At 47.2% G+C, this 11,649-nt stretch overlaps 1 protein-coding gene across 1 annotated transcript in view; it reads left to right on the top strand.

Moving 5' to 3' along the window:
- Window positions 1–667: 667 nt before the first annotated feature.
- The window catches only part of arhgap20 (Rho GTPase activating protein 20), a 20,286-nt gene continuing 9,304 nt past the window's right edge, over window positions 668–11,649 (top strand). Inside the window, exons 1-9 of the mRNA XM_079733991.1 lie at window positions 668–1,065; window positions 4,238–4,320; window positions 7,169–7,351; window positions 7,729–7,878; window positions 8,910–8,951; window positions 9,280–9,364; window positions 9,766–9,843; window positions 9,994–10,060; window positions 10,227–10,436. Of these exons, the coding sequence (XP_079590117.1) occupies window positions 982–1,065; window positions 4,238–4,320; window positions 7,169–7,351; window positions 7,729–7,878; window positions 8,910–8,951; window positions 9,280–9,364; window positions 9,766–9,843; window positions 9,994–10,060; window positions 10,227–10,436 (982 nt within the window). The 5' untranslated portion in view covers window positions 668–981. The remainder of the gene's footprint in view (window positions 1,066–4,237; window positions 4,321–7,168; window positions 7,352–7,728; window positions 7,879–8,909; window positions 8,952–9,279; window positions 9,365–9,765; window positions 9,844–9,993; window positions 10,061–10,226; window positions 10,437–11,649) is intronic.

The raw sequence follows: 11,649 nt of genomic DNA, 5'->3' as shown, positions 1-11,649 counted from the left end.
CTCCTCCTCCTCTGTCTCCTTCCTCCTCCCCTCTCCCTATCTACACCTCTCTCCTCCATCCTTTCCTCTCCTCCCTGCTGATGATCAAAGCACGACCGTGGCTACATCACCACCTAACCCTCACGCATGCACATACGCACACGCATACACACATGCAAACACACACGCTATGCACACGCATGGCTTGTTGCCAAACAACAGGTCATGGGTCGAATTGTTGGATGTTGTTTAAAATAGGACGGGAGCCATGTAGTGTAAATCTCACATAAAACCAGTTAGAGGGTAAACAGAGCCTGGCTGTCAGTGCGCGGTGCGACAGAGCAAGTACTGTAAGTCAAACTTGGCCGTACTATACGTGTCTCAGTGTGACTCATGCGTCATGCATACGTTGAAAAAAAAAACGTTATGGAATTTCCTCCAAGTGTTATTCTTGGCACGCGTCGCGAATTCCAACACCTGGCGACTCGAGAGCGGAGAACGGCAGGCACGCACGCACGCACGCGCGCACACACACACACACACACACACACACACACACACAAACACACACACACACACACACACACACACACACACACACACACACACACACACACACTTCCCTTCTTCATGATCCAGCTCCTTGAACGCCCCCCTACGCAATGAACTATAGAGCCCCGGCGTTAGGACCGCGCGATCACGTATGGAGAGACAGGCTCCAGCAGCCTCACGCACAGACACGCACGGCGCACGGCGAGGCAGTTTCAAGCTGCGTCCCCTCAGTAAGGTCCTCGTCTGTCGCTCACGGGGAACACTCAGTGAGCTCCTCTCTCTACGGTCAGCGGTTTCTAGGATGGATTTTGCCCTGGTTCTGCGCTTTCTTGCGTTGGATACGGTCGCCGGATAACTTTGGAGACCTATGATGAGGATATTTGTTTGAGGGAGATGTGTTTGATGGAGGTATAAGTGCGCTTCACGTCGCGCAGTGGATCGACAGGCTTGATGGAAACGATGTCGCCTCAGCAGGGAAGCATGGCACAAACCCGCTCCGGGTCAACCGGAGAGGGCAAGGTCGAGAATAAAAAGGTATTGTTGTTATTTGTATGATTGCAATTATAGTCCTATAGCTTGTGGAAGGGAAGTGTCCGTGATGGCAACTGGGCTGCGGTGACAGTCTCGTGGTGCGCGTCTTTGCGCACGGTATCCGATTATGTGCCAATCGTTTGAAAGGGATTTAGTCCGATCAATATATATGAGAATAAGTGATTCCCTTATTATTACGTTTTCAGTTAGTCTATCTTCAATAATCATAAATCAAAAATATCAATATAAAAAAAATGCAATTAACAGTGATTTCATTCTTACACTGAAATCCATTGATCGGGATGGGTTGCATTTTGTAGCAGAAAGTATTGCATCCAATATGTTTGACTCTTTAAACATAAGTTGCTTTTATTTTGTCATTGTAACATTGCTCTGAGTCTTTGATTTTCCACCGAAACGTGCAGAGTCTGACACGGTTCATCACATGCAGATCGTGTTGAACACAGACTCAAGTGTTGGTTCTGATTTTAAAAGCTGGGATGGTCTCTTATTTTCCCCTGTTGTGACTTCATCAAAACGGTCAGGTTGTAAAATACTGAGCTGTAAAACTTTCCATAACCCTGTTCTGTTTTTTGTGTTTGTGTTGTGTGTGTGTGTGTGTGTGTGTGTGTGTGTGTGTGTGTGTGTGTGTGTGTGTGTGTGTGTGTGTTCTTTACAACACCAAACCAATAGTCAATATTAAATACATAATTAAGTAATTGAAAATATGAATAATTCAACACATTTTCAAAAATATCAAATGAATGTATTTATTATGACGATTATATTCATACATTTACTACATTTAATTGTTTCGTTTACGATTTAATTATGCCTGATTCTTTTTTAATGATGTTTTTATTGTAAACGCGCGTGTTCCCCTGGCCAGAAACAGGAGACTGTTGTTGATGCGGTCATTATATCTTCTCCTTATTGGTTTCCAATACGACTACAAACGTCTCGGCTTGCTGGGGATTCTGTTGAGGCATCATGGTTTTATTAAGTTTGAATATTATTCATAAGTCAACCCAGACCCTCACAAGACCGCAGTGTTTTGGTTCCCGAACACCACACACAAAGACACGTACTCGCGCACGCACACACACGCACGTACGCACGCACTCTGGCCATTGGCCATACTCTGATGAAACTATGAAATCACTCCTATCCAATCGGCTCAAGCTCTAGTGAAGAGCGCTCCCCTCTGACCCGTGGTTCAAATGTGTAACTGCACCCTCAGCAGACCAATGTCTGCTGGAAAAACCCCAGAGCCTCCTCTCTTGTGTGCTCACATTTTTCCAAGATTTCTTATGTGCCATATGCTTGTGATCTAAAAGTAGGGCACTCCTCTGTATCAATTTGTTGTGTTGACTCTACAACTGTTCCACTTTAGTGGCTTGACAAGCACGATTTTAGTATAATGTGCAACATGCTTATTAATTACATGAGAACAGGTTAGCTGGCAGTAGTGTGATGCCTTGCAGGTGCTCGCAGGTCCCTTGGATCTGACACTAGACAAGTGAATGCAGGATGTCCACATGCCAAACACAATAACACAAAGCAGAGTCAAATAGTTTGTCAATCTGTTGCCAAATACCCGACATTGTCTGGTATTTGGCAACACATAGCTTGACTGTGTGTACTGTCATGTGTACTTTGTGTTATCCTTGCATGGATTGGAAACATTGCTATCAGGTTTTTTTGTCTATTGACTGAATCTTTAATTTTTCCTCTCGGCTGCACTATAGGCTACTCTCTAGGATCATTAAATCATTATCGTATACTTATTTAATCTTGTCAGAGGTTTTCTTGTTCATGGAAGACCTGGGGGATGGACTTACACTAATACTGGACTAAACTAGAACAGACAAATTAGATAGAGATTATTGTAGTGATTTGGCAGTATGCAATCCACATACATCCCAAAAAGTTCAGTCTTAAGAAAATGAAATCAGATATTCATCTATACAGTTTCACTACTGCTGTCTGTGGAGCTACGTGGTTAGCTGGTTTGGGTTTGGTGGTAAAGTTTTCTTTCTCTGTCGACGGGCTGAAGAGTCACAGAGCTAGTCCGGCAAGCTCTGCCTTGCTAAGGTGCCCCTAAACCAAACCTGTGGATTTGGGAAGACGAGTTTAACGACCTCAGTGTCCCATAGAAGACATTTCAAGTATTGAAAAAACATGACACTTATTTTTCACAAATCTTCCGCCAAGATTTCTCTTAATTTGCTATTTGTCACCAATATTGCCCTAATAAGTTGCTTAAATGTCACAAATATCATACTAATAAGTTGCTTTTTTGTCACGAATACGGTTCTACTTAATTGCTAATTGTCAGGAATCTGGCACTAATACATTTATAATTTGTCAGGAATATGGCACAAATATGGCCCTAATCTGTTGCTATTGAGCCACTAAAACATCCAACAGAGGCCCGGTCTTCTGGTAGCTGGTAGTTGATGCTATATAGACGGGTTGTCCTCCTGGGATCCGTTTCAGCGCTCCATCCTGTATTCCCATATTCAAATCCCCCTCCCAGCCTTCCGGCGTATCGCTCTTCCGGTGATTGGTAGATCTGATGGGAAGTGTTTGGATTGTGTTCACTTTCGTCAGTTTTGATTTGGTTTGGTTTAAAGGATTTGATTTGTTTTGGTTTAAAGGACAGAGGAGGGGAATGTTTCACCCACGGCCAACACTCTGTGTTGAAACACAGAACAAGGCCTCCTTTCAATCTACCAACCCATATTTCCCTCCGTCGGTGGTTGGTTTTAAGTTCTTCACATTGAATGGCTGCTCTGTAGTTTATAAATATATATATATATATATATATATATATATATATATGTAGAGAGAGAGGGGGAGGAAGAGAGAGCAGTGGTTTTAGCGCGTTGTAAATAGATGAGGTCAAATGACATACCTGTGGTGGATCTACACATGCCTCACATACCATAGAGAGAGACAGGCCGGGAGAAAGAGAGACAGGCAGAGAGAGAGAGAGATTGGGAATCTTTAAGAAGTCGGAATGTGTTGCTGACCATATGTTGCAACCACTAGCCTACATACTTCCTTCTTACTCTCCCTGGTCTCTCTCTCTCTCTCTCTCTCTCTCTCTCTCTCTCTCTCTCTCTCTCTCTCTACTTAAAAATCTAACATTTTTAAATCTCTGTCTCTCCAGAAGATGAAGACTCTCGCCCAGAGACGACAGTCTGCTCCCTCCATGGTGATCAGCAAAGCACTTACCAAGTCAAGGAGCTCCAGGTACAAACACGCACACACACACATACATCACGCATACAAAACTCACTTGCACACATGAACACACACACACACACAAATCAACATAAATACACTCATGCAGACACACACAAACATACAAATACACACACATACACACTCACCCATAAAAACACTCACGCACACCCTCTTCCCAAAGCCATCCGGTGGGGTTAGAGCGATCCACTTCCTGTTGCAGCCAGATGACCAGAGCGATACTTCGAAAGAAGTTGATTTAATTTCGGCCGGCCCAGGCAGAAGAATTACTTCTCTAGAAAAACCTGTTTAGTGCTCAGCGCTGTTCCGGACTGGGCACTACCATTAGCAGTGGGCAGTTAGTTGTTGCGAGCGCGCCAAACTTACTGCCTTCATGCAGTATACTGATGCTTTAGCTGGGTAGCGTTCTCCAGCAGGGAGGTCTTGACAAAAGGAAACATACTCATCCAAACACTCCCTAACTTTGATTTGGATTTGATGAATAGAGTGAGAAGACAATGAAAGAGGAAGAGAGACTGATATAAATGGAGAAGAGAGAGAAAGAGCGGATTAGTGAAACAAACAAGACGAAGGAGTTTGTCCTGTCCGAACAGAGACAAGAGACGTGATTAGTGTCAGTCAGTCTCTCAGTCGGTCAGTCAGTCGGTCAGTCAGTCAGTGTATGTGTGTGTGTGCGTGTGTTTCTAGGATGGCAGGAGCCAGGACCTGACACTCTCAGCTGTGACCTTTAACCGTTGACCTCTCATCTTGAGGTGTCTCGGTCAGCAGGGTTCAAGGGGGAGTCTGTGTTTGAGAGAGAGTGTGTGTTTGTGTGTGTGTGTGTGTGTATGTGTGTGTGTATTCTTATCTCAATGTAGTTCCCATCATGCTTAGAGGTCTTTAGCTCTGAAGCCACGCATGCATGCATGTACAGACACAGACACACTCACACACAGACCCAAAACGCACAGAGGCACACACACATGCACACAAACACACACACACATACACAATTCTATATCCAATTGAGGACTATTCCAGAATATTGGGGACACATGGAATTCAATGCGTTGCTCTGTGAAAGACGTCATGGTTACAGGCGCCATGGCTACAGTCATGACTTTGCCAATGCAGTTACCTCATCTTTATGTGTGTGGTTGTGTGTGTGTGTGTGTGTGTATGTATGTGTGTATTGCTTTAACTGAACATAAAGAGAGAGAGAGAGAGAGAGAGAGAGAGTTTGCAGCAGGAAGATGACAGAGAGAGAGATGGATTGGGGTGGACAGAGACCAAGAAAGAAGTTATGGGAGAGTGAGGGAGAGAGAGAGCGAGGAGAGAGAGTGGGCGTTCCATCTGTTTATCCAGCTGTGTCCAGAGGGTTTCTACTTACAGATGTTGTCACAGTGACCTCATATTCCTAGTGTGTGTCTGCGCGTGGTTGTGTGTGCGTTTGTGTGTGTGTGAATTTTCACTGGGAATCCATTCCTATGAGGCTCTGATTTCGACAGAGGGGAGATAGCTTTATGCGGCGCCACGCTTGCTAACGCTCTACCTCCTTTAAGTGAACGTTGGTACCTTTAGCATAGCAAGACGTTGGCATGCCATGCTAGTGACATATCGCACAGTGTGGTCCTGGCAGATAATGACTAAATGCATTCCCTGGGTGTGTCTTACTCTTTCTCTCTTTCTCTCTTTCCAAAGTCAACATGCCCCCCCTCCCCCCACCGCTATTCATCAACATCACATGACACACAATAGTGCTGTTGTCCCCTCATCCGTCAGAGACAATGGCCGGTCGGCCCGGCTGTCAGTCACACATTGAGCCAGGCGGGATGTAGGGTGAATACGGAAAATGGCCTCTTGTTACTGGAAATGGTATTTGGAGAAGGAGGTGTGTGTGAGTGTCTGTGTGTGGAGACCTCCTGAATCTGTTTAAGATGGAGGAACAAAAATAAGTTGTATCGCCGATAGCAACGGCATGCAGGTCTCCACGGTGAAACATTTTCATCCAGAGGGATGACCCCCCCCCCCCCCCCCCCCCCCCCCCCCCCCCCACACACACACACACACACACACACACACACACACACACACACACACACACACACATGGGACCCCCACCTGCCCATGTCATCACAACCAAGATCACTGGGGATTCGTGGAGCCGGTCGTTATGGGCGACTAACCTTGACACTGATATCTTCATCTTCCTCTTTCCATGGCCTCGTCCCTCTGCACTCCTTCTCCTCTTCCTCCTCCTCCTCCTCCTCCTCCTCCTCCTCCTCCGTGTGCGGTGTGTGCATGTGTGAGAGAAGACGAGGGAAGGAAATTGATTGTTAGCTTGGGAATATGTTTGTTTACGTGTGAAAGAGAGAGGGAGAGAGAGTGTAAGTGTGTGTGTGTCTGTCTGTGTGCGCGCGTATGTTCAGGTCTTTTATCTTGATGTGAAGTCTAAACAGGAAACGGATCAAGTTCTTCAACTATTTCCTCTTCCTGTTGATCATGTTCCGTTTTCCAGTGTGCCATTGTTTACTCAGAGAGAGGGAGGGAGAGAGAGAGATGGAGAGAGAGACTGACTGATAGGGAGAGAAAGAGGAAGAGGGTACACAGGAGCAGAACACCTGACCACAGCAGACTCCAAGCTGAGAAGGTCCTGGACTGGGTCGAGACCCAGTGAACAAAGCCTTAGAGAAGACTCATAGCCTGACCTCCCGCCAGTGACACCAGCCTATCAGCATCTACGTGCTGTTTGCTGCTGGGACAATAACAGACGTGTGTGTTTTTGTTGCTCTGCACTAAGGCCCTTCCCTATCTATTGAGCGTCCGCTAACAGTGGTGCCTTCTTGTACATTGGTAGCTCCAGGGACAGCCTCCTGAGCCCCGTGCGTCCAGAGTCCTGCCCCCTGGTCCAGAGCCTGTTGCTGGGCCGCACCGGCCGGGTCTTCCTGGAGCACGCCCAGACCCAGCTGAAGACCGGGCTGCAGACCCAGGACAGGCACCTGCTGCTCTTCACAGACACTCTGCTGGTCGCCAAGACCAAGTAAGAGAGGGGGGAGGGAGAGAGGGGGAATACCTACAGCAATGTAGTCTTTGTCTATTTTTCAATTTTACATTTAGCTTTTATTTTGTGTCTTATTTAATCGTTATCTTTTGTGGTTAAAAAATAATAACAGAGTGAGCGAGAGAGACAGAGAGCGAGAGAGACAGAGAGACAGAGGGCAAGAGAGAGAGAGAGAGACGGAGAGAAAGAGAGACACAGAGAGAGAGAGAGACAGAGAGAGAGAGAGACAGAGAGAGCACAGCCTTTCATTATCTGTTCCTTCCCCCTAACCTGTTTGCTCTGTCGGATGGAAGGATTGATCAGTAAAGTTCTTCTCTGCATCTCTCTTTCTCCCTCTGTGTGTGTGTGTGTGTCAGGTCTGCAGGCCAGCTGAAGGTGAAGAGCGTGGTGCGGGTGTGTGAGATGTGGCTCTCTGACTGCATGGAGGAGGTGTGTGAGGGCAGCACTAGCCCAGAGAGGAGCTTCGTCCTGGGATGGCCCACCTGCAACTATGTGGTCACCTTCAGGTAGCACACACACACACGCACATGCACGCACGCACGCACACACGCACGCATACACGTACACACACACACACACACACACACACACACACCCCTACACATGCACACACACACACACACACACACACACACACACACACACACACACACACACACACACACACCTACACATGCACCAACACATTCATACACATACACAAACGCATGCGAACACACACCCACACACCCACAAATGCAAAGCACTCCCACATATACACAGTGATTGTCAATGTCATTTATGACGTTGTACATCAGGTGGGGTGGCTGTACGTCCTGCCTAGCGAGGACACTGTGTTCTCGATCTGCTGCTCCCTGAACAACTCAACCCCTACACATAAATCCTCCTTACTACAGCTCAGAGAGAGAGAGAGAGCGGGAGGTAGAGCGAGGAAGAGCCATAAGGAGGGAGAGATGCCTGCACACATAATTACAAACACATATCTCATCACTCACGCACACACGCCTGCGTTCTCACGACATGCGTGTGGGACCAACACATTTTTTTTCCTTGTGCGGTAACCCCCTTCTGTGCATACATTATCCATATTATTACACGTTAGAGCAGTTACATGTCGGAGCGGTGGATGTGCAGACGTCTGCGTTTGAGCCCTCAGGCAGGGCTCCATCCAACAAAGTCTTATCAGACACTCCCAAAGGGCCGGTCGCACATTGAAATCATACGCAGCCGGAAAAACGCGAAGCCTAAAAAAACGTGCAGCCTACGCCCACAGTTTTGTTAACTCAAAGCGTCCAGGGCACTTAACAGTCACCCGAAGAAAGCGGGGTGCTCAGAATCGCAAATGCACCGCGCAAAACCGAGCTTCATTTCCATTGATAACAATGACAAAATAAGTATCACCAGCTGTTAAAAAGCGCATGGTGTGAGAAGGGCCTGACTCTATTGAATGTCTACTCAAATCAAACCCCCCTTTCTTGGTTTTACACCTCATAACTCGTGTTTCCCTCTCCCCCCCCCCCCCCCCCCCCCCACACAGCTCCCCAGACCTCAAAGAGAAGTGGCTTCAGCTCATCCAGAGGTAGGAACCATTTTGGGAACCCAATGGGGGAGATGTGGGGCACACCGTTTGTTGACCACAGGGTTATGTGAGACCGCATGAGGACAAGGAAAGACATCACTCGTTGTTGTCTTTTGGCAGGGAAACAGAAAGCCACCTTTTGCGGTGACTCAAGATGAATTTAAGACAATATCCGCTCAACGGTTCAGTTGGCCGTGGCGGGACCCTATAGGGTCGTAGGGAGCTTCAGAGGATTATAGTCTTGGGGTGAAAGTTTTGTTTAGTGGCTGACCGTTTCCTCCCTCCTTCGACTCCTCCCTCCTCCTCCACCTCCTCTGCCTGCTCCCAGGCGGATAAGCGAGGAGAAAGAGAAGGATGACCCCAAAACCATCCCACTCAAAGTCTTCGCCAAAGACATGGGGAACTGTGCTTTCGTAAGTTCCTGCAATCAAACCTAGTTTTTATGTCTCTCTCCAGCCACCAATATGTACAAAGTATTATAAGTGTAAACACACTTCACATCTTGTGTGTGTGTGTGGTCTCTCTCTCTCTCTCTCTCTCTCTCCTACTTTGTTGCACTCTGTCCCTTTATTATGAATGTAAACACACTACATATCTTTGTTTGGTCTCTCTCTCTCTCTCTCTCTCTCTCTCTGTCTCTATCCCTTTCTCTCTCTCTTTTCAATTCTCACCCCCTTTTAATTCAATGAAATTCCAAGGGCTATATCACCATGAGAAACATTTGCTGTGCCCGAGTGCGGTAGTGTGACCGGTAACAGCTGGGTTTACTGCACACAGTTAAATGTGACCTGACCCATGTTTTGATCTGCATCAGGCCAAGACTCTGGCAGTCAGCCACGGGGACACCACCACGGACGTGATCCGCACCGCCCTGCTGCAGTTTGGGATCCCGGTGAGTTGGTCCTGACCAGATGACACACTGGAGACTAGACCAGAATGTAGACCGGGGACCAGACCCAAGGGACTAGAGACCCAGACCTACCATCAATGTTTTAACCCTTTCCTTATCTCTCTCTCTCTCTCTCTCTCTCTCTCGCTCCAGGGTAGTGTTAAGGATCACCAGTTGTGGGTCAGCTCCAGTAGGGACGACCCCCCCTACCCTCTCATTGGTGAGTCTAGCTGTCCCATGACATAAACACACTCAAACACACACACACACACACACACACACACACACACACACACACACACACACACACACACACACACAGGCACAGGCACAGGCACACACACCTAGCTCCTCATGTGACTACTGTGACCTTTGAACCCTCCCAGGTCATGAATTCCCCTTCAGCATCAAGATGAGCCACATCCGAGACGGAGGAGCAGGAGGAGCAGGAGGAGGAGGAGGAGGTGCCAGGGATCCAGCCAGCCCATCAGACTGCCCAGGGGTCCTCCTCCTGGACCAGTGTCTCCCTCCAGACACCCAGTGCCAGTTCATCCTCAAGCCCAGCAGGGTGGCTCCTCATCTGGCTGCACTCCTCGGTAAGGCCCCTACCCCCAGCTGCTCACGTCCGAGAGGTCACGACCTTTGTGGCGTCAGGGTCGCTGAGACCGGCTCAGAGGTCATCTGAGGAATTATTTCCAGGGCAGGGTAAAAGAAGAATCGTTAAGGCGTGCCGGGGTTAGGAAATGCCTCGAGAAATATGTATGTGTGGGAAAAGTAGTTTTCTCATTCGTATTTATCCATGCAATACATTGTGTCTGATTTAAGATGTTTGGTATCAATATGTTTTGGGATAATCCCAGTAAGAGACTATAGTTTCTGCGTGTTGAAAGCTGCATGTGTTTCCTGCTCAGTGGTTGATGGCTAGTGAAATAAATCCTTAAGAAAGTAAACACATCTTTTTTCAATATAATTTTATAATAATACTAAGAAGAAGAAGAATCTCCACACTAAAAATATGGGATGAATACCTTATCCCATAAGAAAATAGTATTCTCAGCGACAGGGAAACCCTCTCTGTGTGCAGAATATGCGGTGGATATGGATTGTCAAACTGAACTAGAACATGAATCACTACAACATCAGTGATGTGAGTCACCTCACAGTTTCTTCCACAAGGATGAACGCTGAACATAGTGTTGCGTCCAGTTAGACCTGGACAAGATGTTCCTTCTGGACAACATGGAAAAACAGCTGCGTTGTTTGTAGTATTGCTATAATTTGTGGACTTTCATTACCTAATCTTTTAATGATGACTGAATCCATTCGCGGAGCTTTGGAAAGTCACACCTCATAAGTCACACAGACACATACACAAAGCCACACAAGCAAACACACACACCTGCAATCGTGCAAGCATTCACACACACACACACACACACGCGCGCGCGCATACACAAGCACGCATACACACGCACGCATGCATACACAGCTACACAGGCACACAGGCACACACACACATGCATGCACAGACGCATGCATGCTCATACACACAGACACACAAACACACATGCATGACCGCATACACACACACAAAGATGTGTGTGTGTCATTAGAGGAAGAGAGTGGTGTTGGAACCAGAAACCTTCTGTTGACCAGGCAAGCTCTCTGTGTGCCCTGACTGGTGTCCAGCGGTCAGGACGGGGTCTGACCCTGAAGAGATGGGGAGAAAACGATCTGTGTGGGATCTGTGTGGTAGAGAACAGGAAGATGGAAAGAACAGTAGATCAGCATGAGAGAGAGAGAGAGAGA

The sequence above is a fragment of the Pollachius pollachius genome, assembly GCF_949987615.1.
Source record: "Pollachius pollachius genome assembly, chromosome: 3".
NCBI classification, from domain to species: Eukaryota; Metazoa; Chordata; class Actinopteri; order Gadiformes; family Gadidae; genus Pollachius; species Pollachius pollachius.
The sequence above is the reverse complement of the archived record's forward strand: the minus strand, read 5'-3'. Positions and strand labels throughout refer to the sequence as shown.